The sequence below is a fragment of the Triplophysa dalaica genome, chromosome 8, assembly GCF_015846415.1.
Source record: "Triplophysa dalaica isolate WHDGS20190420 chromosome 8, ASM1584641v1, whole genome shotgun sequence".
In the NCBI taxonomy this organism is placed as follows: domain Eukaryota; kingdom Metazoa; phylum Chordata; class Actinopteri; order Cypriniformes; family Nemacheilidae; genus Triplophysa; species Triplophysa dalaica.
The window spans coordinates 5,878,347-5,901,676 of NC_079549.1; the positions used below are offsets into that span (position 1 = coordinate 5,878,347).

At 36.7% G+C, this 23,330-nt stretch overlaps 1 protein-coding gene and 1 long non-coding RNA gene across 2 annotated transcripts; one reads left to right on the plus strand and one right to left on the minus strand.

Annotated features, from left to right (window-relative positions):
* Nucleotides 1–28: 28 nt before the first annotated feature.
* Nucleotides 29–3,107, minus strand: mitd1 (MIT, microtubule interacting and transport, domain containing 1). The gene is made up of 8 exons (XM_056755933.1): nt 2,958–3,107; nt 2,606–2,768; nt 2,425–2,526; nt 2,170–2,306; nt 1,992–2,078; nt 1,755–1,867; nt 1,218–1,278; nt 29–1,083 (listed from the first exon to the last, which is right to left on the minus strand). Exons 2-8 carry the CDS (start codon nt 2,748–2,750, stop codon nt 988–990), a joined length of 741 nt encoding a protein of 246 aa, XP_056611911.1. The 5' UTR covers nt 2,751–2,768; nt 2,958–3,107; the 3' UTR covers nt 29–987.
* On the plus strand, nt 2,729–22,667 carry LOC130428084 (uncharacterized). Its single transcript, XR_008907388.1, has 3 exons — nt 2,729–2,837; nt 8,681–8,832; nt 21,111–22,667. It is a non-coding gene; the product is annotated as an uncharacterized LOC130428084 (long non-coding RNA).
* The last annotated feature ends 663 nt before the right edge of the window (nt 22,668–23,330 follow it).

Genomic DNA, 23,330 nt, shown 5'->3' on the forward strand with positions numbered 1-23,330 from the left:
TAACAAAATGTCCACAAGATGACGCTGATGCTATATATAATTTATACTTTATTGAATTCAGCACAGTATAAACCTGAAAGCCTATTGCGAAATTGTTTGCAAATGCAGGTTGTTTAATAGTTTTGGCATAACAATAGAGGCAAACAGGTTAATAAATATAAACATTAAAAGAAAATAAAATGGCCCTTAAAGTTATGCTTCCCCCAAAAAATAAAATTCTGTCATAATTTACTCACCTTCGTGTATAAATTTCTTTGTTTTAATATTTGGAAGACTGCTCATAACCAGCATATCTCGCCCCTCATTGTAGGAAAAATTACTTCATGGATTGTTTTGTCCTCACAAAAGAAGACATTTTGAATTAACAGTTCTGGGGCACTTTTGACTGCCATTGTATTTTTTCCTACTATGGTAGTCAATTGGACGCAATATCTGTTTGGTCATAAAGATTATTCCAAATATCTTTCTCTATGTTCTTCAGAACAAAAAAATGATACAGACTTGGAACACCTCGAAGGCGAGTAAATTATGACAGAATTTTTATTTTTGTTGTACATATCCCTTTAAACGTACAAACCACTTGCAGAATCTAGGTCAGAATGTTTTGCTTTTTTGCCTGAAATAAGTTCACCTGAATAGAAAAGCAAAATCCTTACATAATACCAACCACTATGGTTGAACAGTACCAAAAATAAAACAATCTTTAAAACTATCACAATGCTATAAAAGAATCTTGCAAATTCGAAACAGGGTGTGTGAACTCATAAGCAGAGTTATACAGTTGGGAAAGGGCATCATAAAGTATCACAGAAGAAGTTAAAAAAAGAGCATAAAATCAGATTCCAATGTTGTTAACATCAATAAGATGGAAATAGGAGAGAAAGGCACGTTTCCAGTTGTCCAGGTACATGCAGTATGTAAGAGCTGAATGTGATGATTCATCCATAAAGATAATGTCAGAAAGTGCAGAAGTTTTTTAAGTCAGCCTTATGTCGTCTTTGTGTGTTTTGTGTGAAAAATGTCCACGGTAGTCTCATGACACTCTCTCAAATCATAATCACAGTATCCTATGGAGAATCGACCCTTAAAAAAAGAGAAACATTATGTTTTATATGTTTGTAATGCAGCCTAATGTCAGATCCCAGGTTCTCTGAACATTTCACAGACAGAAAGGGTTAATGAATAGGGCTGTGTGAAAATGTTGTGTATAGTGGTACCTTCGGTTTCTTGAAATAATCAAGACCTCTGCCAATCTTAATTATCCAACCATTATTAAACCTGAGGAGACCAAGTCAATATGTCATAACTCACATCTGCACAAACAACAACAGCTGATGTGCTGGTTATACAGTTAACCGGTCTACCCATAGCTGGATCACTGTTCAACTCAAGTTAGTGGCAAATAGATTCATAGATTTATTCTCAGTCTTAAACAAGTAAATTCCTAAATTGAAAGTGGCAAAATTATGCAAAAGTCTGATTGTACTAAGATCAGTACGTGGCTGAATCAGAGCGGTTAGCTGGTATTAAGCACAACAGCATGACCGCAAGAGTGACACTGCGGTCATGCAGCAAAGTATTTTTTCGTTAATATTTTGAATCACTTTCAAACATAATATGGCCAGTTATTTTGTTCTGCCAATCAATCCATCATTAAGATGTACCTTGAACAGATATTGGCCCAGGAAATCTTTTAATATTATTCCCCACAATGCTTGTAGAGTAGTATACAGTAAATAATATAGAAATTGTACCTGATCTCTCTATCATGAATAGTAGATGAGAACTGAATATCCAAACAAACATTTTGACTCTGTAGTGACTGTTTTATTTCAGCCAGGGCACTGGCTTGCTGAGAGGATCTTTCCTGGAAAACCACAGATTTAAATGAATGATTAATAGAAAGACCAACACTCTTCTATTATTGGATGCAAGCAAATATGTAAAATATAGTAGTAACAAATAAAAGGTTGCACAGCACTAAATCTTACCTCATCCTTGGAGGTAAGGAGGTGGATAGTCTTTACTTTACAAGGACCCTTCAACACCATTTCACAGAAGCGAAGAAAATTATAAAACTGCAAAACAGAACTTTTAAGTACATTACCCGTTTTTTTCAAATGGTAAAATAATTATTTAAGAATCCAGAAGCATTGCTGTAGTCTCTACCTGATGGACATGCCGCACATAGGGGTCTTCCACCCAGACTTCAGTCAGCCCATCTCTGATGTATGGTTTGAAGAGGGATTCATAACTGAAACCAGTGGAATTGTCAGCAATCTTAACCTGCTCATGGTATTTACCCTCTGACAGACGAGAAGAACATTAGAAACAGAGAAAACTGATGTGTATATGACAGTCAAGTGTGACTCAAGAGATTCAAAGCATTGACTAAAGTTTGTTAAAACCAAACCCAACAAATACCTTCCTTCAGCTTGTTCATATGGTCTTTGATCTGTTCTGCACGGTGCATATAGCCCTTGATCTTCTCTCTGTAGTGGACCTTCTTAGATTCATCTTTTACAGCTAGAAAAAGAGTGGTCATACTCAGAGTACCATTGAAAACTATAAGGAGAGGACTACATTAACCAGTTTCTGGGCATACCTTTCAGTACATCTATCAGGAGCTGGATCCCCTCCTGGTAGCACACCAGAGACTCTTGTAAGCGGGAGCTCTGATCCAACTCCACAGCTCTCTTAAGGACAGAGATAGCAGAGCTCTCCATGCCTGGGAGAAAATCCTGAGCCATATTCCACCTTCTTTGATGGCTAAGGAAACAAAAGCAGTGCAAAAGATCCTTCTGCCAATGACTCTTACATGTAGAGCTCCAATCGAGGTTAGTGTTTAGTCATAGGACGTATTTCTGCATTTTTTTAAAGCTCTTTAATACACGGGGAAAATGCCATTAAGAGAAGCAGACTATTGTCTCTAACTCTCTTAAACAAAAATAAACCTAGTTTGGAGAAGCTTTCGTAATCCTTAAAGTGATGGAACCACATTTATGAATTTAAAATGATTTTAAAAATAATACTAAAATTAAAAGCCAGAACGAATCAACATTCGAAAAAAATAAGTTAGCCTTTTATCTGACGTTACTTTTATACATTTCCGGTAGGAACTTAAGCCTGAATACACCCGTTCCCATTATGTTGAGGGACCAACTTCCGTTTCCGTCAAGCGAACATATTCACAAACATCACATTGAGCGATTTGGCATGTTGTTGTGATATGTCAGCATTGATATTTCTGAAAGAAATGTGCATGTTTTTTTGTGATTTTTATACAGAAAAGCAGCATTGCTCCCGTTTCCTTGCATGTGTTTTGCCCGGTTCAATACGGCGGTTACGTTGGCGAACAATTTAGTGGTCAATGCGGTGTCTGCCGAAGCAAAAAATGAAAACATTTGTAAGACTTTTGTTTTCATTCAAATATATTTATATTTTAAATCATATTTAATTAAAGCAATCTCATGCCATTTTTATCAGAAAACCGTCATGTTATTTATTTATTCTTTATTTGTTAAGCTCAATTGAAAAATCTGAAAGACGTGAAAAGTATATCTAACAATAAATCATTTTTTAAAGAAACATTACATAATTGTATAAAATATATAACACGTTTTGAAGAGATTTTAGGAGCCTACATAAGTAGTTCAGTTTTAAACAACTGGTCTCTGCATTTCCACCTATTCTTTTTTGCCATACTGCTTAAGATCAACAGTATAAAGATTGTAAGTGTACAGTCTAAAAAATACAGTATTTACTGGACTGAGGTTGACCAGGATATTGTATGCGTTTAGCATGATCCATCATGTTTTCCTCTTTGATTTGTTAAAGTGTGGAGCCCAGATTTCGCAACTGGTTTCCTAAGATGGTAGAAATACAAACGTCATTTGTTCAAATGCGCTGTCACTTAAAATATAAAAAAGCCTCTGGCAGATGCCTAAATGTAGCACATTCTTTCCCCCCTTTTCCTTCCAAAACGAACAGCAGAGAAGCTTATCCAGAGCATGATGCTGCCACCACAATGCTTCAGTGGGGATTGTGTGTTTTTGATGATGCACTTTGTTTGGCTTGCACCAAACATGGCATTTAGTGTGATGGCCCAAGAGCTCAATTTTGGTCTCATGAGACCATAGAGATTCTTCCAGCTGGCTTAAAAGTTTCATACATGTTTTCAGGCAACCGTTGCCAGGATGTTATAATGCATATTTCTTAAAAGTGGCTTCTCTTTGCCACTTTTTCCATGAAGCTAGCCTGTGACAACCCGGTCAACAGTATGCACAGCCACTCAAATCTGAGCATCTGAGACTTTAACTCTTTTAAAGTTGTGATTGGTGCTTGCGTGACCTTCCTGGCCGGTTTACTCTGCTTTAAGAACATTTACAGTAAATTACATTTAGTCATTTAGCAGACGCTTTTATACAAAGCGACTTACAGAGAGTTCATGGCGCAATAAGCGATATGTCGTACAGGAGCAATAATACAAGAGGTGCTAAACCAAAGTTACTATTTTCAACAAAAGCCAGACAACTACCTGTTGCGAGTAAGAGAGAGGGTTAGTGTTTTTTTTACTGTTAAGTATTATGCCATACTCTTTCTTAGCTCTGTTTCACAATTGTAACACTGCTTGCCATGATTTGGCTCCATGACTCCAGCCTCTGCCTTGTTCTATTCAATTCATTTTCTACATAGTTGAGGAAAGTATTATCCCCAATGGTGTAATGACTCAGAAGACCTCCAGATAGTGATGTATTTAAAGGCACAATATGTAAGATTTTGCTTTAAACTAACGAAAACACAGTGTTTTCCCTAGGATTTTGTAGTACTGTGGGGCTGAATTTAATGGATTATTTAACATTTCCATTTAAAAATTAAGTTATACTGTAAAGGTCTTGGAATTTTAATATAAAATGTTTTTATGGTCTTTTTTTGTTCTTCTACAGTATGACTTTACTCTGTTATTGAATTCAGCTTTCATGTCCCTCTCATCATTGCTCTTCATGTCCCTCTCATCATTGCTCTTCATGTTCTCCTGCTTGTTCATAAAGAGGCAACTGTGACCGCAAACAACATCAGAACATGCAAATGAAAAGCTGCTCCATCGGTTTAACAGCCGAACAAGCCTGTTTTATTCACTGTAATGTGGGTGTAGTAGGGGGTGCTCTTTTAATGCACACAGTTTAAGAGTTGGGTGGAGCAGTATTTAGTGCGGATGCATTTTATAGCTTAAATGGCTGAGAAGATTGAGTGAGAGCAGAGGACAGATGTGGTCTGAGCAGCTGTGGTGGGGAAACCTAAAGCCTGCTGTCTGACCAGCACCACAGTAACAGCATACCTCCCATTCTTCCTCTAAACCTCAGACCAGCCACGCCATTTCCTCTCGCCAACTGGCCAGCGCTTCCTCTTGCTATGGCATGAATGGAGGTTCGCTCGGTTTGTGTACAGTTGTAACTATGGAATGCGATTCATTTGAATGTCTTTGTGGTGGATTGGTGTTTTGATTTTCTGTGGCTATAACATCCTCAGGGATATGTTGTCATGTGATGGGGTATTGTGCGTATGTATGGCTGACTGTGTCCATCTGTCATATAAAGTAAGCCGTGTGACCAAAATAGCACGTTTTCCTGGAAAAGAGAAAAAAAGTCAGCCTGATCAGGGTAAGAATCAGAAGGAGCTTTATTACTAAGTATGTTTACACATACAAAAGTAGGGCTTGGAATCGTTTCCAAAAAAATAATAAATTCCTCGATTCCAGGGTGTTGAGAATCCATTAAAGGAATGGACTCCTCTTTGAGGGCCTTCATAAGCACAAGCCCCGCCCCCTAGCTGATGTCATTGGTCAACTAAATCACCTTAGTTTCTTGTTTAAAAAAGTACAGACTTTAGAAAAAACTGATGGATTTGCATTAACAGTAATATTAATATGCACATTATTCTTAATACAATTTACTGATTATCGATCTGTCTATCTATATTCCTCAAGTATTTTGTGTACACTGCTAAATAACTTAAATAATCTAATTTACTAGCTGTTTTTAAAAATCAAGCAGATGTCAAATTAGTATTTTTTATGATAGGCTATTATTAATGATACATTGGAATTGCAGCACAAGATCGACATATTTGGTTTAGGTTTTTGTCATAGAAACAATAAACAATTAATAAAAGTAAAAAGAGTAAGCTTAGAAAATTGTAATGCATTAAAAATATATTTTTTAATAATAAATGAAAATCTAAATTTAAATAAAAAAATTAAACAGGAAATTGAGCAGGAATCGAAAACAGCAGCTAGGAATCGAATCTTTGAATCCAAACCAAAGAATTCGAGTTAAAAAAATCAGAATCGAACAGCCCCTACACACAAGGAATTTGACTCGACGAAAGGATCTTCTACTGACGAAGAAAATATTCACATGGTGCAAACATATTGGAAACATAAGAAAGAGATGAATTATAACATTAAGATAGAAAATAAAATAATAATTATACTGCACTAAATAAATGTGCAGATGTGTTATTTACAGGTTTATCTTTATGGTTGCTTACATTGAACAATATCCAGGTTCTATTTACACATGTGCAATGTGATGGACAGTCTGTAGTAAGCACTTTTAATTGTTCATGCTGAATTTAACCTGCGGGAAAAAATGTTTTTTTGTGTCTGGCTGCTCTGGTTGTCAGAGCTCTGTAGCACCGGCCAGATGGCAACAGTTTGAAGAGGGAGTGAGCTAGATGATCGGGTCCAAATTTTTCTTAGCCTTTTTTCTCACTTTTGGGGGTGTAGAGATCTTGGAGGTTGGGCAGGGAGGCACCGATGATCCTCTCAGCAGTTCTGACTATCCATTATAGTCTCTTGGTGTCTGAATTGGTAGCTGAACGCTATGGATGAACACAAGACATACTCGATCATGGCCGAGTACTGTGCGAGCAGCTCCTGTGGCAGGTTGAATTTCCTCAGCTGGCAAAAACCTCTCCTGGGCTTTTTTAGTGATGTGAGTGTCCCACTTCAGGTCCTGAACGATGGTAGTGCCCAGGAAGTGCAGAGGTTTTCTCCTGAAGTCCACGATCATCTCCACTGTTTTGAGCGTGTTTTGTGATTGCAGCAGACAGCCAGCTCTGAATCCTCCTGTCTATAAGCAGACTCATCTCCATTATGAACGAGGTTGTGCATGAAAGGCTATGTGTGTGTCAATACAAATGTGAACACAATCTCAGAACTTTTCAGAACTATTTTACCAGGTGCCTTATTTGTGTGAATCTTGTTCGTACTTTTGGCAAGAAAGTGTTGGGGCTTCATTATTGTTTTTTAATATAGTACATATTTTTATGTTTCACGTCATAAGAATGCAGATAAATTAGAAAAGGCGCAATCATGAAGACAATTTATAGTATAGTAGTAATTGTTTACTTGAACTTAAAGGGCTAGGCCAAGGTGACACACAAAAAATCTCTTCATTTACTCACCCTCACGTTATTCCAAAAATGTATGACTTTCTTTCTTCTGCAGAACACAACTGAAGATATTTTATATAATGTTGATAATTACATTGGTCCACATCGAGTTCCTTTGTATACAAAACCACCACATTTCTCAAAATATCTTCTTTTGTGATGCACAAGAAAAAGAGTCACAACTTTATTACAATAAGCGAGTGAATAAATAATGACCAAATTTTTTGGGGAGGTAAAATATCCCTTTAAATACATATACACACTTTGCTACTTACAACAATGGCAGGGGGCAGCATTGCACAACATTAAGGCTTTGTGATGTCCAGTCCCACATCTGCGAGCTTCACTCAGGCAAGTTCCCCTGTCTCGTGTTTTTTTCTGGCACCAGTTTCCAGGCCAGCGGCAGCCATGATGCGGAAATGATAATGGAGAGTGGTCAGAATGGTAGTAGCTGTCAGACTTGTTTAGAGAAATGTCTATCCCCTAACTTTTTCTTCCAGCCAACCACGAGTTTTGTTTTAGCTGAAACCCTGAAACGATGTCTGCTATAGGGGTGTCTTGTTCATTGAGAATTTTCTACAGTCAAATATGAGCCGCCTTAAAATTGAAATAAAGATGATTCAGACCAATGTCTATATTAAGAAAACTAGCAGTACTAGATATTTGCCACCGGGAAGGCATTATTTTTGTATTTTTTGTACATAGTGAAAACAGCAATGTAATAAACCCTCATATTTACTGATTATTAAGAGTATGAATATACCATTCGTCCTCCGAGTAATGTAATTATTTTTCTCACTGTAAGCTGTGTGGTCATTACAAAGCATAGGGACTTGGCGGATGTCGGGTTTGCGTTGTAGTCATTTTACAATGGCTTTAAATGTGGTTCTTCAAATAAGACTTCACAATCGTTTCATAATACTAAATTTGGCGAACCCTCATGCATTTCAGTAACCCTGCCACATATCACTGGTGATGAAGCCGTATTTTATTAGGACTCTGAAAACTCAGAAATCTAAATGACAGTAAAAGTCAAAGAGGGAGAGAAGCAGAGGGATGTGTGAATGAGCGGTAAAGTCCGAGCGCCTGGGTGACGCAGGCGACCGCAAGAGAGGGCTTATAAAATGTGAATCATCTTGCACCCTGTTTTTAGCCAAACCATGAAAATGCTGGAATGAAAGGGCACTTAATTTAGACTCCTCTTTTTTAACTTTCCTGTGGCTAGCAATTCATGCATGGCAGCAAGCAGACCGGATTTTTGGGGAGAAGGCAATTGGAACAGTTCGGCCATGGGACGGCACCTTACCCAGCAGTCGACCCTGGTGCCTGTTCGTTCACCCACAGAGCTGCCATCTTCCATTTACTGTGACGGAAAAGGTGAGGAGAGTGTGGTAATGTTTATCACATGGCTCAACTGATGTTTCCTAAATACTGAGCTGAGCTGTAATACGCATGGATTGTTATCTAAAGTGTATATGAACGTTGCCCTGGTTAATAAGGTCTGTACACTTCATAACATATATATTTGCTGATGTACAAGATACAAGATACAGTGACGGGAACATAAATTGGTCATAAAACTGGATCTGTCATGTTGCAACAATAGACTAACACAGTCTGCTTAACAAATAACATATACAATGATATGTGCACACAGTAGTGTGAATGTAATATGTATCCTAAAGTCCAGGCCATGGGTTTGTTTCCCAGGGAACACACATACTAAACATGTCTAGATTGAATACACTGTAAGTTGCTTTGGATAAAAGTGTCTGGGAAATGCAAAAATGCAAATGGTCGGATTTTACTGGTTGATCTTCCTTGGCAGTAATTTCAACAAAACGTTTCTATAATTGCAGATTTTTACAATGGTCAGAAGGAATTTTGCACCATTCATCCTTACAAAACTGTTTTAGTTCAGTAATATACTTGGGATGTTTGATGTAAATCACTCTCCTTAAGGCTTGCCAAAGCATCTAAATGAGGTTGAGGTTAGGACTCTGATTGGGCCGCTCCAGAAGGTGGATTTTTTTCTATGGAAGCCATTCTGTTGCTTTGGATCATTGTCCTTTTGTATTACTTGACTTCTGCAGAGCCTCAACTGGAAATTCGATAGGCTTAATATGATGGGTATTATCTTGAAAAATGTCCCAAAACGGCATTGAGGCATCAGATAAGCTCTAAACCATAGTTTTTGATTTGGACAACTATGGCGTCTTGTATCCTTGTATAAAGATCATGGATTTTATTAAAACAATGACCCACACGGATAAATCATTTATGATGAGCACTTAAATAATATGGGTAAATTTTTTATTTTTCAGTCTTGCTTGCACGATGTTTACCTTTATTCTTGGATAGGAATAGAAACAATCGGACCAGATATGAAATTTCTCTTATTAAACAGTGTGTTCAATGAAGTCATGCGTATTGTCGAGAAGACTTTGTCTTTTGTTGGGATATTAGTTTAAAAATCTCATAACATTTTCTGATCATAAAATGTTAAAATCTAGATTTTCAAAAGCTTAAGATCAGTCTGATTTCCAGAAGCCAATCCACATGTGCGTCTAGCCGCACTAGAGTGATTTGCTGTGAGTGCTTGCTTTATTTCATTCACTTCTTGCTTACCCTTTCCAAGCTTGTTTACAAATTAAGACGTGTCATTTCAATTTAAAGCATGCTGCATGGATTGCAGTGAGCCGTCTTTGCTCACACAGTAACACACATACGCATGCTCTCAGTGTATAATAAGCACTGTAACAGTGTGGTTTGCATTTCCCCATGTGCAATCGTGGAGGCACCACATAAAAAGGTCTTGGTATTAAAGGACAAGTCTTGGTTGGGAGGGATTCTGTCATGCAACAAGAGTGTGTTTTTCACTTTTTTCCCTCCTTTTTTGAGATATTTGGCCACTGTAAGTATTAAGCAAAGCAACCGCACATGAGTTCCTCTTAAATGGCCTTTACCACCAGAATGTGGACGGGAAGAGTATGTGCTTTGTACAACGGGTTCGCTGAAGCTTAATAAGACATGACACGTCTTTTGATTATAATGGAAACATCTGTTTACATGTTTGTGTGGATGCGATCAGTGATTTAAGCTGAATGAGTGATACGTGTAATGAACATGGTAAAAAATTCCTTTTGATATGAAACATAACAAGGAATTCATAAATGGGGTTGATTGTTCTTGATATCATGCAAACTTAAAAAGTCTTAATTGCAGTCAACATGTCATAAAACACAAAGTCATTCTTAATGCTCTTTAATTATGTGAAAGATTCTGGTTCTCATGTCAGGCCCATTAAGCCACATTTGACTTCATAAAGAACTGGAAGAATCACCCACACAGGTATGATTTTGTCTCAAGAAAGACCCAATATATATTTTTTTAATGGCAATATGGTTAAAAGTACACTTTTTTTTTTTAGTTGAGAGTAGTTTTTATTTTCCTTGTTATTGTATGAATAGAACATAAGTATAATTGCAATACCTTATGTAAGATATCAAAAGGGAATGGACTAAAGGTATAAACCATGTCCCCTCGATTCGAGCAGGATATTTCACCCCAAAAAAAAAAATTCTGAACGTCATATATTGTCGCCTCAACCTGTGTATGACTTTCTTTTGTGGAACACAAAAGAAGATATTTTATGAAATGCTTTTGTGTCCACACAATGGGACTCAAAAGGGCCCAACATTGTTTGATGCGTTCTTTGGAGAAAAGAAACTCATACAGGTTTGAAATGACATGAGGGTGAATCAACGATCAAAGAATTTTCTTTTTTGTGTGATCTATCGCTTTAATCCCGTTTTACCTGATAGAGTCAACAGATCTCTTAACCACTGAGTACTGCAGAGGGTCAGCAGATTATTGTTTGATGTCAAACTTTTACTTTTGACTGAAAAAAATACAGAAAAACAAAATGTTTTTTCATTCCACAAAAGTCAAATGATCCAGTGTACAAATATATGACTAATGATCTTTCATACCAAATTATTGTAATATCATAACAAAGCATATGTTAATTATGTACATAATAAGTACATTGATATGGTACAAGTTGCATGTTTTTCAATGCCATGCTCAAACAACATTTCATTTTGTTTGTGCTTTATCTCTATGCACCAAATGGGCTTTAGTCTAAAAAGAGTTAAAGATGTCTGAATTATGTCATTTAAACCATTGATTTATCCATCAATGTCATCATTCAGTTTAGCGTCCATCCATCCATCTGGCCAGGCTTTTATCACCTGCTGTCTGTCTTTCTTCAGACGAGACATCAGTGCATGAAGACAGGAAGAGGCCATTATTACAGAGAATCCCAGAATAGACATCTCTTTATTATAAGTCTGTCCAGTGCTAGTGGTGAAGAAATTACAGGGAGTTTCTCCGACACATAAAAAAAAGTTTGCTGCGCTGAAACCAGGAACCTCAATAAAGGTTGCATTACAAAATCGTAAGTTTTCACCCTCCCCAATTTTTGAAAAATTGCTTCATTTTTTCCCCTTTTTTCATGTGCTTCGCTTCATGGTGAGTCGCAGCAGACTGTTTTGTGGCTACTCTCTCAAGCCTGTGGGAAGAAAAAACGCTGGCTTGTGGGTTATCGGGATGCCACTCCTGAGGCTATAACATCTGCTTAGAGGAAGATGTTGAAAGAGCGTGGGGTACAGCATAAAAAAACCTGCTAATCTTGTGCTCACATTTTCAGATTCATGTCATGTGTTGAGTTGAGAGATGAAAACAGCGTCCTCAGATTGGCTGGCTTGGGGTCAATAGAGATCACTGGGCTTTTAGATCTTTGGATTCCATCATTATTCATTTTTTTTGTGGCAGAGAATTGCACATCGAAGACGAGTGGCTAGGAAATGTGTTTCTAAACAGTGATTGACACCAGATTCTTAATTGCGCATTTATTCACAACCTAAACGCACTTCTGTCACAACGAATAATGTGCAACAGATGTAAGGCGGTTTATGGAACACAACAAATCTATTAAATTTTATGGCACTGTTGTATAGTTACCTGGTCTTTGCAGTCTTCCATATCTCAAAAGTACTTAGAAATGTGGCATTTGCTCTGCAGACAATGTTAACCGATACCCGCTTCTAGAGCGATATATTTAAGATTAGATAATATTGAGATATTCTGCTGGAGATATTAAAATACAGAATATTTTGAAGATTAAATTGTGTAGAAAGTTAAGAGTAATGTGCCAAACAGCATGTTTTAATGAAAACAGCAGACAAACGCAAAGGCTAAATGTATATTTAAGGAATTAAAAAACCTAAAAATGGAATGGATAAATACAGTACAAAAAGAGAGAGGGAGAAAGAAAGATGAAATCATCTTAAAAATCTCTATAAATCTTTATATTTTCAATTGGGGATTAATTAGCATACATATATTTTTGCTCAATTTAATTATCTGAGAGGGGTCAATCAACCAATACACAATATCTTTAGATTTTTAAGGGATACTTCACACAACAAATGAAAATTCTGTCATCATTTATGTTCAATCGTGTTCCAAATCTGTATACATTTCTTTGTTCTGATGAACACAGAGAAAGATATTGGGAATAATGCTCACAACCAAACAGATCTCAACACCCATTGGCTACCATCATAGTCAAAACTACCCTAGAACTGTTTGCTGTCCCACATTCTTCAAAATATCGTCTTTTGTGTTCAACAGAACAAAAAAAGATAAAGTATTTTTTCCTACTATATGGGAGTCAATGGGGGCGAGATCTGTTTGGTTTTAAGCATTATTCCAAATATCCTTCTCTGTGTTTATCAGAACAAAGAAATATATACACATTTGGAACAACTCGAAGGCGAGTGACATAATTTTAATTTTTGGGGGAAGTATCCCTTTAAGATTCATGTCAAGTCACCTAAAAATAGGCAACTTAATTCTTGTAAATAATTAGTTCCCACACAGTTAAACGTTTTGCAGCAGGTTGGCAATAATTTACTGTAGATTTAAAATTTTGTTTTTAACATAAACTTACCTAATTCTTATATTTTCTTTATAAAACAAGACTAAATATCAAGAAAATAACTTTTCTTGTTATGTAAATGTATTGTTATTTGCTTGGTCTTTTCGAATGAAAATGTTTTAATTTTGATGTAGTTTAACTCAAATTGAAAACAGTACAGGAATGTTGTTTTATGTAGTAATTAAATCTCCAGTAAATAGGCGAAACTACAGCAAAGTTTTACACTGTGTATCTGCACTGTCGCAGATTTGTCATTATTATTGTTTCTAAAATAAATGTATCCCAGGAACTTCTTTAAGTCTATTTTTACCTCTTATAGGGATCTCCAATGCCTTTTGGGATGTCTCAGATCCCCAAGCCCCCCAGCCCCTCTATTTGAGCACTTACAATATGCAATTTTACCTTCCCTTTTTATCTCGTAGATTGGAACTCACAAAACATAACTCATCATTATCAAAATGGTAACAGCAAGTGACACAGCTGTGGAAAACGACTCTGGAGTGGGATGATGAATTAATGCCCAAAATGGACTGTAGTCTGCAATCTGCATCTGTAAATTTATAATATGGGGATGGTTCGGTTTTCAGTAAACTAATACTAACACAAATACTCTCTTTCATCACCTCAAGTAGCTGTTTGCTGTTTTTACAGTTAACCTTTTGAATGTTCATTCCAGATTGTGCTTTTTTTAACTGGGGCAAAAGAAAATCCCTTTTTTTAAAAAAGGAAAAATACAGAGATGTTTGTTGAGTAACGTCAAATTTGATCAAACTTTGTGTATATCGTCCAGTCCTCCCCATGTTGCATCAGCTTTTTCATCAGACCTTTGGGCTATTCCATGCAGATGTCAACATTAACAACAAACTTCTTTTTTATTGCCATTCTGATAAGTGGGATGTCAATATTTGGTAGTTTAAATAGACATATAAGTCTCTGTTAGTTTTTAAAGCACTTTTTTGTTTAAGCATAATTTTCCACGGTATAAGTGAATTGTCCCATCCATAACTAAAATAAATGGAAATATGAAAATATAAAGTTTTGACTGAAAATGTCACAACCACAACTCCGGAATTGCCCCTTTTGATTACTCAAAATGACTGTCTTTACCATTAAACTGTTCCAAAACAAAGCAGAACTGCTGTTTGATCAAGTACACAGTTGGAACTTCCCATCAATATTGGCATGTGGGTAAAGCAGGCAGTCTGGCGGAGGTGCTGGACATTGTGGGCCACTCCCTACATGCTGCTAATTGGTGTAATCACTCCAGTAATGAAGTATGGTGGTTTCTCCAAGTGTGATTACAGGTCATCAGCTCCCAGAGGAAATGAGGGGTTGGGGAGCTGTGGAATTCTCTGTGATATGGGTGTTGCTTTTCTTTTACGGGATGTGCGCGCGAGGCGTGTGCTGTTGTTTTGACATCGTCGTCTGACGGCTGGCTGGTGTCGGGCACTTGGCAGGGAAGTAAACAACTTGCGCTGTATGGCCCCGAGACAGCCTTTGATATTCACCAACTTCCTTATTGACTCTTATCAGGAACATGTCTCACTTTTGACAGGACAATGTGGTGCGGGTGCGTGCGGTTATTCCGTGCAAAAGGTTTTTACAACACACTATTAAAGTGGCATTTTATTCAATTTTCCTGTAGCTCAGTTGGTAGAATGGAAGTTTCATGGGTTCGATCCCAGAAACATATACTCATAGCATAAATGCATTGTAAATGCATTGTAAACTCTGCTCTGCTGTAAGTAATACACTGGAAAAAATATTCAACTTAAAATGGTTGTCTAAAAATTTTAAGTTAATTCAACTTAATATATTTCTTTGACTAATTTTTTTAAGTTGAATTAACTTGAAATCTTAAGGCAACCAGGTATCTTGTAAAAAATTTTTTTTTTACAGCATATAGACATTTCCCATAATTCTAACCAGTTCTTAAACTTTTAAATTTTCCTGAACTATGTGTCCATGATATTTCTATACCAGTTTAGAAGCAGTCTTTCCATGAAATCAGTGTCTAACAAAACAATCTTCTAACTTTCCCATAATATGGTGTCTTCAGTTTATTTTCCCTGTCTGTTTCATGGAGTCTTAAATCATCTCTGGTGTAATAATGATAAACGTACTTTCAAACACAGGGCCCAACATAAACAAACAGTCACATTTAGGGCACTAACTGTCCAATGTTTTCACACGCACATGATGAATGAACCAAGACATTCATCATCAAAGTCCAGAGAGGGGTATTTCTGGTGAATGATTTTTCCTCGTTTGAAAAAAGGGGTCTTGTTTTTGGGTTGTTTAACATGGTTAACCTGTCCTCTGGAGAAATAGAAAACGCACCGCTAATCCCAAACATGCACTTGCTCCAACCCTAAGAGATGGAAAGAAAGGAGAGACTGATGGGGATGAGGTGATTTGTAATAATACAGATTGGTTCTGGTGGAAAGGTGATTGCCGGATGTACTAGGTCAGGACTTTTAAAAGACCTTCACAGAGTCTGCTCTTTCTCAAGGGTCACCTAACCAAAATGTTTTTTCAAATGTCACAGAGCCAATGGCAATTTCCCTGTGCTAAATTAAAGTCTGCATGACTTTTAGTCCAAGTCTGGGAGTTTTGAGGTCATATATGCTGATGTAGGCTTCTGGTGAAAATGATCAAAAGTATGTTTTTGCAGATATATACATTAAAATTCACAGTATTTCACTCCTCTGGAAATAGATATTGATGAAGAAAATATTGATGACTCATTTCTCAATCACCCAGAGAAATAAATCTTAGATTGCTTTTTCACATTTGCTTAGTAGACTCGATGGAGTCATCAGTTGTGTTTCATTTAAATATTAATTTAGTTTCAGAGGTTTGTCCTAAAATTGTTAGAAGAGATAAAAACAGAAACAAATGAGACTTTTCGAGTTTCGAGGTTTTAAAAAAAAGTCAATTATAAGTCTTCAATTATATTGACATTCGAATGCAGACTTAGCAAATCTGAGCTCAGTTTCTGATATTGTTGAGATCTCAGCTGTAGCTGTAATGGAGACGGGTTTTCATTTGCTCTGAATTTATTTGCCTGATGTCTAGGTCTAGGAGAAATAACTCAAGAGCTTCTTCTTTTTTATGCACAGCGTAACTTTTCTTTAATAAAAATCTCTACAATGAAGCATCACGCAAGAAACTAAACTAAACACAAATGGCTAAATCTTTGATATGGAGTTTGATCTAAACATTTCTAGCCATGTTTGTTATGAGTCTAGAATAGATTCTCACCAGAGCCCTCACAGTGACACTTTTCTCTCCCCTGGTCAATATTGACCTGTAAGGTAATTATAACCCTCTGAACACTGCCGACAGCGAGCTTACAGTCAATAGATAGTGTGTTAGGTGTTTTGATTTAGATTGCGTGATCAAAAGACAATTTTGTCATGGTAAATATTTACGCTTCCTTCCCACAATCCAACTAACCTCTGCTCCACTTATAGCTAGCAGAAATTGATGCAAAAAAAGCATCATTGTTCAAACACCTACAGTACAGTACATTCTGCAGATGCATATTTCAGCAGAGAGTGATCGTGACATCTCTGAGTATTAATAAGCAAAGTTCTCTTCGTGCTTAAACTCATTTGTTTGACTTCTGCCTCTGTTTGTCTGGCCGTCTTGTATTGAAACACTGTCGTTCTCTGCCTTGTCAATCAATGGGTAAAAAGCAGTTAAATCTCTCTGTTAGCCATACATGTAATTATAGCTTGCCAAAATGTTACTAAATATGCCCTCGCTGGCTTTCTGGTTTTGTTTTTTCCTCCCCTTTCGCCTTTTGAAGGAGTTCTAATTGGTGGAGACAGTGTGTCAGGATTAGAGGCTGGGAGTTTTAAACCCCAACACCCCCCGAAACCGCACGCACCCCCTCCTGCTCGCAGCCCGGAGCTGAGCTCTGTGAGGGACATGCAGGGCTGTGTGCCTGCTGCGGCCATGCCTCTCAGCACCTCGCCTCTGCTTCTGCTCTGCACCTCCAAACGTACCTTTCCACAAATACAAGAGTCCATGTGCATCACTATCGAATGTATATTTTTAAGGCTGACATCTGTTGATTTATTCAGAATCTGGTACAAACAAATCCCTACTCAAAAAGTTCTTAAATAACATATCGTACGCTTAAAAATCCATGTATGACATGTATAAGCACATATTTGTCAGCGGTGTGGCGGTTCCACCTGTGATGCAAGAGCACAGTTGGGTCAGTAGGTTATAGAAGCAGGTGCAATCAATCAACCTTTTTCATCACCTCCTCTCGCTCGCCTCACTGGGGGTGCTAGGACGATATTCTGCTCTTCTGCTCATACTGCTGCTGTTGACCATCCAAATACATTCCAAACAATTTGGCACACAAATAAATGTTACTGTCTTTATGAGCGTTTCTGGCACACAAAAAATAAATACTTTAAGTGACAGTTCACCCAAAAATTATTCACTCCATAGTTGGCCCAACCCCGTATACATTTCTTTGTTCAGTTGAACGAAAAGAATGGTATTTGGACAAATGCTTTTAACCAAACAGTTCTTGGAACCCATTGACTACCAAATTACAATTGTAGTCAAAAGTGCCCCAGTGTTTGCTGTCCTACATTGTTCAAAAATATATTATTTTGTGTTTAACAGAGCAAAAAATATAAAGTAATTTCTCTTAATATGGTAGTCAATGGTGTTCAAGAACTGTTTGGTTATAAGCATTCTTCCAAATATCTTCCTCAGAACAAAGACATGTTTACAACTCGAAGGTAATAAATGGTGACAGATTTGTTTGGGGTGAACTATCACTGTAAAAGTATGTTTTAAAATTGGTAAACAACAAAAAATATACCCAAACTCTTCAAATCTACAATTTTATATTGATATGGCTCATTTAAATAATTTAAAGTAATGCACGTTTGCACTACTTTACTTAAAGGTAAACACGTATTTTCTCCGAATTATTTTCTTTGGTAATCCACTGAGATGTCAAGAGAGTTGACTCAACCTGTATTTTAATCTACTGTAAAACTACATTTAGTCATAATGATCATATCGTCGAAGCATGAAAGAGGCTTTCTATGACATGCTCTGTAAAGTGTAACTTAAAGTGTGATGGTACTGTGGCTTCATTATGTGACAAATTTCAAGACTAAGGGGTGATTGACATTTGTGTCTAAAACCACATGGAAACCGCGAGTCCCGCCACTTTCTCTAGTCAAATGACCCATTGAACTATTTCCATTTCGATGCGGCGCCAACCCGCCTAGAAAAACATAGATGTCCCTGCGTATGCACATCGCAACTGCGTCGCTCCCTATTTGCGAAAGTCGCAAAATGTGAATCACACCTTAGAATACTCACCATTAGCAAGCAAATTTACTCAGCTCCCATTTAGTCAGTGTTAAATTCAATGAAACAATATGAACAATCTGCAGAATCTATGGGAGCCAGCTCAAGTAATTATGTGCTTAACACAATAAACACATGAACAATGAGTGTGTTTAGAGTATCGAGTGTAAATATCGCCCCTCTCATACCCGCTGTTCGACAGGGCAGAGCCCCTGCTGGGCTGCTGGAGCCACTGGTCTTTCTTAGTTTCCCAATATCAGTCATTACAGTTTGGTGTTAAAGGCATAGTTTACCCCATAAATGATTAAAATTTTGTTAAAGGTCCGAGCTGTTTCTTATATAAAAGTAATGGTTTGGTTAATACAATATTCTATGAAAAAACACTGTTTAAAATATCTTCTGTAATCTAGGTGGGGAAATGTTTTTTGCGTGAACTGTGCCTTTAAGAACTCTCCAATGCTGCATTTCCCAAAAGCATCTTAACCTTAAGTTGATCTTAGAACCATTGTCACCAATGGAGCTACGATCAACGTAGGCTTACGATGCCTTTGGGAAACGCAGCCCAGAGCCATTAAACAATACAGTTTGTTTCAATCAAATACACAAAATGTCAAATACTGTAAAAAAATCTACTCTGCCGCAAATCTTAAAACAAGTGAACATTCATAACAAATAGGCTGTACGTACATAGAGAATAATCATCATAGCATGTCCTTAATTCATGCCGAACATTTGAACCTAATTCCAATTTTAAGAGATTTTGGTTTACAAACGCTGTACCTCTCTGTGATAAATATCCCTCTTCTGTAGACTGTCACATATAGTAAAGAACCGTGTAATGTCTGTGCTCTACTAAATAAAATCTGTCTCATAAAATAGGGTTAAAACTGGTTTGCATTCTGTGCATTTTTTCCCCATTCTCCTTTTTTTCAAAGTTGTGTTGCAATTCAGAGTTCAGTGGACCAGAGGCTGTGAAGCTATCAGAAAGAAAGAGTTAAAGAGGCCAGTCCTGTCACAGATCTGATTATACTGCTTACTTACTTCTCTCACTCTTTCTCTCTGCCCTCTTCCCTTTATTCCATGGGTTAAACATTTACAGACAACCCTGTCAATAAATGTTCAGACTGTGTGATTATGTGAACTTGTAGAGGCGATGCAAATCTGTCCATTCAGATAACCACTTTAAGAAACAGCGAAATGTAGATGTGATTGTAGTCCAAAAAATTGTATTACAGATTTAAGTTGTCAGTTTGTATATATTTTGTCTTTGGGGGATATTACACATGTTGATATATATCGTGCATAACATTATATACTAGATATCTGTAAATCTACAAAACTAGATAAACAGTTTTTATTGTAGATCTTTGATATAAACTGAAACACTTTTGGTAAGATTCAGATTATATCTTTAGTCACAGTAGTATTCCTAATGCTAAAATATCTTGTTGTTATCCGATCATTTTCAAATTTACTGTTTTACTAGAAAGGCAGAAAAATAGTTAAGCACATTATTTTTTAATCAGATGTCCACTTACAATTTAAAACAACAGTGACTGTGGAAAAGTGGATAACAACAATGGCAGTAAGAATGCAAGCTGTTAACCAAGTTTTTTGGGTCATTATGTGTGAATAAAGACTATTTAGTATAGTTTGAAAAGGACTGAAAGGTTTTTAACAGATTTCTAAAAATATTTGCGTTTTCTCTTTGTTGTGACATAGGGGAAAAATAAATTTGCTAAACAATGTAGGCCTATTTAAATTTAAACCAAATATCGTACAGCAATTCCTACGTTGGGCACAAATTCATTGATACCTGGCAGGTATTAATTTCGAACTGTACCATCATTCCATTAGTTAATTATTCTGTAAATGGCTTTATTTATTTTATTTAAAAAAAATGTTTGTGGTTAATGGCTTCATTTTCATAGCTCTTTAATGGTTTGGGAGACTCAATGGATTGTCACAGATGGGTTAAAACGGGCTCGAGCCAGCAGCACACCAGCGGCCACAGCTGGGCTGGATTCAGGCTGTTTCTTTTCTACACAGCTGTGCAGTGAACTGACCAGGACACCAATCACATTTGAACTTTAAAAACCACAGAGGACCCAATCTCTCTCCTTCCCTCATCTTGCAAACCCACTCGACAAACATACAGTCTCTCTGCCAGTCTAGTGCGGCCTTGCAGCTCCTCTCTAAAAATACTATTAACAACAAAATACAAGGATTTTATAAAAGCACAAGTATAAATGTATAAATATAAAGTGCATAATGAAAGTATTGATATTTGCTGTTTCAGGCTTGCGTTTTCTTCAGGGAGTGGCGAACCAGAGCAGCAGGGACGCTCTTTAAAGTGGTGCGCTGGGATGTGGGAATGCGCAAGCAAGGCGATGCAAACGAATCTGGGTCCTGCTCGTATAACATCACTGATCAGCACCATACAGACCATACCTTTCATTTCCAGAATGTTCCATGCACATACTCATAGACTCAAACATCCCTTTGTTAAAGGAATATTGCTCCCAAAAATTAATCACTCATGTTTACTGGTCGCTGTATTTTTTTGTGACATTACAATGAATGGGGATGGGAGCTTTCAAGCTTCAAAACGGACGCGAAAGCACCATAAAAGAATCATAAAAGTATTCAATGACATGTTTTAAAGTAGTTCATAAGTCTTCTATAGCCACATCAAGTTGTCATTGGCTAATTATGTTCCATTCCTTTTGAGTGAAGACCAGCTGTGATCTGAACTCTGAATCGTGAAGAAATAATTTAGATCAGTTTAGTAAAGCGAATCCCATTCAAATGTATGATTTGTTCACAAAGTGTACAGCTAAAAAGATATTTTGCAAAATGGGGGTCACCAAACAAGACTGATCCCCTTTGACTCCTATTATACCAGACATTTCTCAAAATATATTATTAAAAATGTGTGTGTGTAAACTGTTCTTCACTCACATTACTTCAGCTCTTCCTATCCGTCAGCACCCCCCTTTTATTTCTCTCCTTTGATTTTTAAACTCATTTGCATCCTCTTCTTTAATTTCTCTGAATTACCAAAAGTATTATTTCTCCAGGAAGGGTGTTTCTGGGGTGATTAAGGATATGTTGACAGATGCATAGAAGACAATAAGATTAGTCATTATTATTTATTCTGATCAAACAAATCCAGTGAGTTCTGTTTTTCCTATTAAAACTAGCGTGATTGAACCTCGAGGCGTTGACATGAAGATCACAGAGCGATGTTTTGGTTAGAGTGCATCTGTACGCTGGTCACTGATTGCTCTTGCCTGTTTTAAATCGCTGCCGATGACAAATTGCAGTCGAGGTGGGACTGTAAGCACACGCTAGAACAAAAGTACCAATGAGTTTCAGCGGCTGCATGGGAGTTGCCATTATTACTTCCTCCTGATTTGAATCTTTTGTGAACATGAAGTTTGTTCAATGAGCCTCCTCCATTTTCCTTCCTATTGTGAATTCAACTTTCAATTGTGAGTCTGCAGAGAACACCTCCACCCAGATCTATATGTGGATATAAAACTCTGATCATTTATAGATATCCAAAAATATAAAAAGGATTTTTCCACTCATGCTGGGTCTATATAAAAGCTTAATGTCACCTCTTGGCAAGAGAATGTTAGATAAAATAATAGATGGTACCTTCGGCAAGGTCCATCTGGTGCAATTATTTTATTTTATAAAATGGATTTTTAGGTCATTTGACCCATCTCACACTATAACTTATACCTCTAAGCAACAGTGCAACAGTCATGATTAGAGGATAAAGAAAAGAAGATGCTTGGCACGTTTCCAAGTCATCATTTGTTATTTGAAATATTGTAATAAATACAACAGTGAGATTTTGATATTGTTATATCCCTAAGTAAATACAAAAAATACATCTGAAATAAAATCACAGACTCCATTTAAAGAAATTGTTCACCGTAAAACGAGTTCTCTAAAATATGACTCAGTAAATTAATAAATGTCTGTTTAAGTGAAAATTGTGTGGTGAAATTATTAGATATTTGAACTAAATTTGATTAGCATCAATGACTAGTATTATGAGAGAATTCATATTTTTCAGTAAACTATTTCTTGAATATTCACTGTAAAAAAGGAAATAATATAATTTTTTAACATATTTTTCACCTATACCTACTGTATTAAAAACGAATATTTTACTTAATTTGAGATTTTTGAATAGTATTTATTTTGGAAAATACCTTAAAAACATATGAACATATAATTTTACCTAACAAAACTGTTATTTCACAGTATTTTACTGGTTCCCCAGCTCCTGGAAAATTGCCATTTTCTTAAGGATTTTTTGGGTAAAAAGTATAGTGAACAAATGTAGGGAATGAGTTGTTCACTCAGAATTTAGGCAACACTACCAAATGTCGGTCACACGATATAGTGCACTGTATAGGAGATAGGGGGCGAATTCAGGCAGTTTTGGTCCACACTGAATGCAGCGCGACACAACAAACCCATTAAAAACAATAAAATGTAA

What these genes read in the sequence shown, in the direction of transcription:
- mitd1 (XM_056755933.1), bottom strand. Translation starts at nt 2,750, where the DNA reads ATGGCTCAGGATTTTCTCCCAGGCATGGAGAGCTCTGCTATCTCTGTC. An exon ending in CCTGATAGATGTACTGAAAG is followed by an intron (nt 2,527 to 2,605) that starts GTATGCCCAGAA and finishes CTCTTTTTCTAG; the next exon opens with CTGTAAAAGATGAATCTAAG. An exon ending in TATGAACAAGCTGAAGGAAG is followed by an intron (nt 2,307 to 2,424) that starts GTATTTGTTGGG and finishes CTCGTCTGTCAG; the next exon opens with AGGGTAAATACCATGAGCAG.